Genomic DNA, 3988 nt, shown 5'->3' with positions numbered 1-3988 from the left:
TACGGTATCATTAATTTGATTTCAATTTCTTAAATTCTGAGAACATTTTGTTGTTTTTGATAGTTTATTACGAAGCGTTAACTTTTTCTACGTAATAAAGATATTGTCAATTATATTCTACAAGCTTTCTTCCTTTTCTTCTAATATTAAGTTTAGTCTTAAGATAATTCTGTATGTAAATAAATTGACACTTATATGGGTATTTATCATGAAAAATGAGTTTGGATAGTAACCTTGGACCGATCATTAATGTCAATTCTGTTACTGACCTTCGCTTGAGTTCAAACCACTTAAATATTATTCATATTAATGCTCAGAGCATTGCGCCTGGAAACAATTCGAGTAAAATTGATGAAATTCGGTTGATATTCTCAAGTGGAGTTTTTGATATTATAGGGGTATCAGAGTCTTGGCTGAAGATAGATATCTTGGATGCCGCAGTCAGAATAGATGGTTATCGTATCTTTAGGATGGATAGAACTGCAGGTCGAGGAGGGGGTGTTTGTTGTTTTGTGAAAACTTCTTTAAAGGCTAAGGTTATATATAAATTGGAAAACTATTGTGTTTCCGAGGGAATTTTTTTGGAGATTGGGACTGCTCGGGACCCTCCACTTTTGGTAGGTGTTTTATACCTACCTTACGGCAATTTGGCAAGTTGTGAGGCTGCGATTGGAGACTTGACGTCTCGCTATGAACATTCTGTTTTCGTAGGTGACTTTAACATTAATCTTTATGAGCATAGCATTGGGATTCGAGACTTATGTTCTCGATATGGATTATCATTGGTACACAATTCCATTCCGACTCATTTCACTTATCATTCTAATAGATGTACTCTCATAGACTATTTCATTGTTAGTGATGCCCGGCTGGTTCGGACAAAGGGACAATTCCTTTTTCCATGCTTAAATTCGAACCATGCTGCAATATATATTGCATATGATATACCGAAGCATTTTGAATCAGATAGAATTGTTATACGTGATTACTCTCAACTTAATTTAGACGAATGTTTAGCTCATATTGCAGTGTCAGGGTTGGAAAGAATACGTCTCACTAATAACCCGGATCTTCAACTGCAGTACTTCAATGACATTGTATTGACCAATTTTGATAGGCATGTGCCATCTAGGGTTATTAGTGGCGTCAGGAACACGGGTTGGATGGAAGATAGGCATGTGAAGATAGCGGCTGAGTTTAGGGACCTCGCTTATAGGTCGTACATGGAAGATAGGAGCCAGGCTAATTGGAATGTGTATTGCAGATATAGGAATCGGCTGAAGAGGACTATAAGAAAATGCAGAGCAAAGTTTTATAGACGGCTGTTCTTGGCATCGTCTCCCAGAAATATGTGGAGAGAGTTGCGACATCTGGGCTATTTGGATGATTCCTTAGGGGCAGTTGAAGTGGATGTTGATTTGTGTAATGAATTTTTTACTATGGCTCCTTTGGAAAACTCCCCATCTATTGCATTCGAGGATTATTTGGATTCTTCCTTTTCTGGGTTCTCCTTGAGGACTGTAGATGTCGATGATATCTGGTCTGCTATCTGCAGCATAAAATCTAATGCCGTCGGAAGTGATGGTATTCCGTTGAAATTTATTAGGATGCTATTTCCGGGTATATCGCATCATATCGCACATATATTCAACGCGATTATTACCACTTCGACATTTCCGAGTCAGTGGACTTGTGCTAGGATTGTGCCTGTTCCCAAGATTCGATATCCGCAGGGGCCTTCTGACTTTCGGCCTATTAGCATACTCCCCGCACTCTCTAAAGTGTTGGAAGTAATTATAAATAACCAGCTCTCGGATTTCTTGTCGGAGAATAGATTGATTTCGGAATTTCAATCCGGGTTCAGGAAAGGGCACAGTACCACTACACTGATGGTTGATTTAGTTGATGATATACGGAGGAACTTAGACTGCAGAAATTTTACGGTATTGGTAAGTCTCGATTTTAGCCGGGCGTTTGACTCTATCAGTCATGAACTTCTCCTCAACAAAATGTACCAGTTTTACGGATTTTCTATTCCTCTTTGTCGCCTATGCAAATCCTTTCTTTCAGGTAGAAGTCAGTACGTTGAGTGTAATGGTTCCACCTCCCGCTTACGGAATGTATATCGCGGTGTTCCACAAGGCTCCATTTTAGGTCCTTTATTTTTCTCAATATATATCAATGATATATTTCAGGTTTTATCCTTTGGAAGGGCTCGGCTATATGCTGATGATTTGCAAATAGTTGGTAGTGGAGTGGAGTGCATCCAGTTCCAGGATCGGATGAATGATGAACTGGTGGCGGTGTCTACATGGTGTAGGGATAATTTTATTGAGGTTAATGCTGCTAAATCCAAGTGCATTACTTTTAATGGTTCGAATTTTTCTAGTTTGAATTTCTTTATTAACAATAGTGTTATTGACAAAGTTGATTGCATTAAGGTTTTGGGATTTTACGTTGATAATCGTCTTAATTTCGACAGGCATATAAATAAGGTCATTTCGAATATTACATTTCAACTACGCAGAATTTATAGGGCAGGATCAAGTCTCCCTTTTACTATACGAAGGCGCATAGGACTTGGTCTTCTAATGCCACACATTATGTATGGCCTGGAAGTATTTTCAGGAACCAGTTCGGGTAGCCTACATCGCCTCAAGGTTTGTTTTAATCGAATTATTCGATATATATACAATTTGAGGATGCATGACCATGTAACAAGCAGCTCTGTGGAACTTTTAGGGTGCACCTTTGAGAATTTTATTAAATTAAGGCTAATGATGTTGTTTTACAAGACAATGAAATATTGTAATCCATCCTATTTGATTGCACTTTTTGAATTTGGAGACTCGAATAGAACTCGCTGCTTGGTGGTTCCGCGGTACCAGACATTAGTGATGCAGAGATCATTTCAGGTGAGAGTGGTAAGGTTGTGGAACACAATTGTTCCCTACGACAATTGGAATTTCTCCCTACCTTGTCATGAATATAGACGAATATTAATTTCGCGGCTTTAGAAAGAAAGGAAACAGAAAAATGTTATACACTGACATTAATGGTCGTCCAATTTAAAATGTTCTCTTATTATTTACCCATATTAGTGTCATTTATTTATTTACTGCATTTTGATATAATAATAGATGTCTAAGTAAATTATATATGGATTTGAATTTGTTATACCATAGTGTCTTTCTAAATTGTAGCTATGCATAATCATATTTGGCCTGTCCTTGGCTTTTCGATTATGAAATAAAGATATATGAAATGAAATGAAATGAAATGAAAATGGACCAAATTCTGTTTGGTCTGACCATCGGACCAAATTTAAAAATTAGAAATCTTTTGGACCAATTTTGGTCCGATCGGACCAAAACGGCAACGCTGATTGGAATTGAAAGTCTATACACAGAGTAGAAGTAACTACTCTCCGAAAGTTTTTTTATACCCTTCACCACTACTGTGGTACAGGGTATAATAAGTTTGTGCATTTGTATGTAACGCCAAGAAGGAGTAATCATAGACCAACCTTTTAGTATACGGATCGTCTTAGAATAAAATTCTGAGTCGATTTAGCGATGTCCGTCTGTATGTCTGTCTGTCTGTCCGTCTGTCTGTCTGTCTGTTGATGTATTTTTGTGTGCAAAGTACAGCTCGCAGTTTTAGTCCGATTGTCCTAAAATTTGGTATAGGGTCCTGTTTCGGCTCAAAGACGATCCCTATTGATTTTGGAAAAAATCGGTTCAGATTTAGATATAGCTGTCATATATATTTTTCACCGATCTGGTCATAATTGGCGTGTATATCAACCGATCTTCCTCAAATTCCGTAAATCCGAATATTTTATGGGTCTCGAAAAACTTGCAAAATATAAGCCAAATCGGTTCAGATTTAGATATAGCTCCCATATATAGCTTTCGCCCGATTTACACTCATTTGCCCACAGAGGCCAATTTTTTGCTCCGATTTAGTTGAAATTGTGCATAGGGAG

At 37.7% G+C, this 3988-nt stretch overlaps 1 protein-coding gene across 1 annotated transcript; it reads left to right on the top strand.

The window, feature by feature from the left end:
• The first annotated feature begins 215 nt into the window (after window positions 1–215).
• On the top strand, window positions 216–2986 carry LOC142225241 (uncharacterized). Its single transcript, XM_075295015.1, has 3 exons — window positions 216–1680; window positions 2071–2660; window positions 2858–2986. Exons 1-3 carry the CDS (start codon window positions 216–218, stop codon window positions 2984–2986), a joined length of 2184 nt encoding a protein of 727 aa, XP_075151130.1.
• Window positions 2987–3988: the final 1002 nt, after the last annotated feature.

This window comes from Haematobia irritans, chromosome 2 (assembly GCF_050003625.1).
Source record: "Haematobia irritans isolate KBUSLIRL chromosome 2, ASM5000362v1, whole genome shotgun sequence".
NCBI lineage: Eukaryota > Metazoa > Arthropoda > Insecta > Diptera > Muscidae > Haematobia > Haematobia irritans.
This window is presented reverse-complemented; position numbering and strand designations above follow the sequence as displayed.

Coding starts and splice junctions, on each gene's coding strand:
- LOC142225241 (XM_075295015.1), top strand. CDS start 216: ATGAGTTTGGATAGTAACCTTGGACCGATCATTAATGTCAATTCTGTT. Junction 1,681..2,070: donor TACCACTTCGACATTTCCGA/GTCAGTGGACTT, acceptor CCTTTCTTTCAG/GTAGAAGTCAGTACGTTGAG. Junction 2,661..2,857: donor GTAGCCTACATCGCCTCAAG/GTTTGTTTTAAT, acceptor AGACTCGAATAG/AACTCGCTGCTTGGTGGTTC.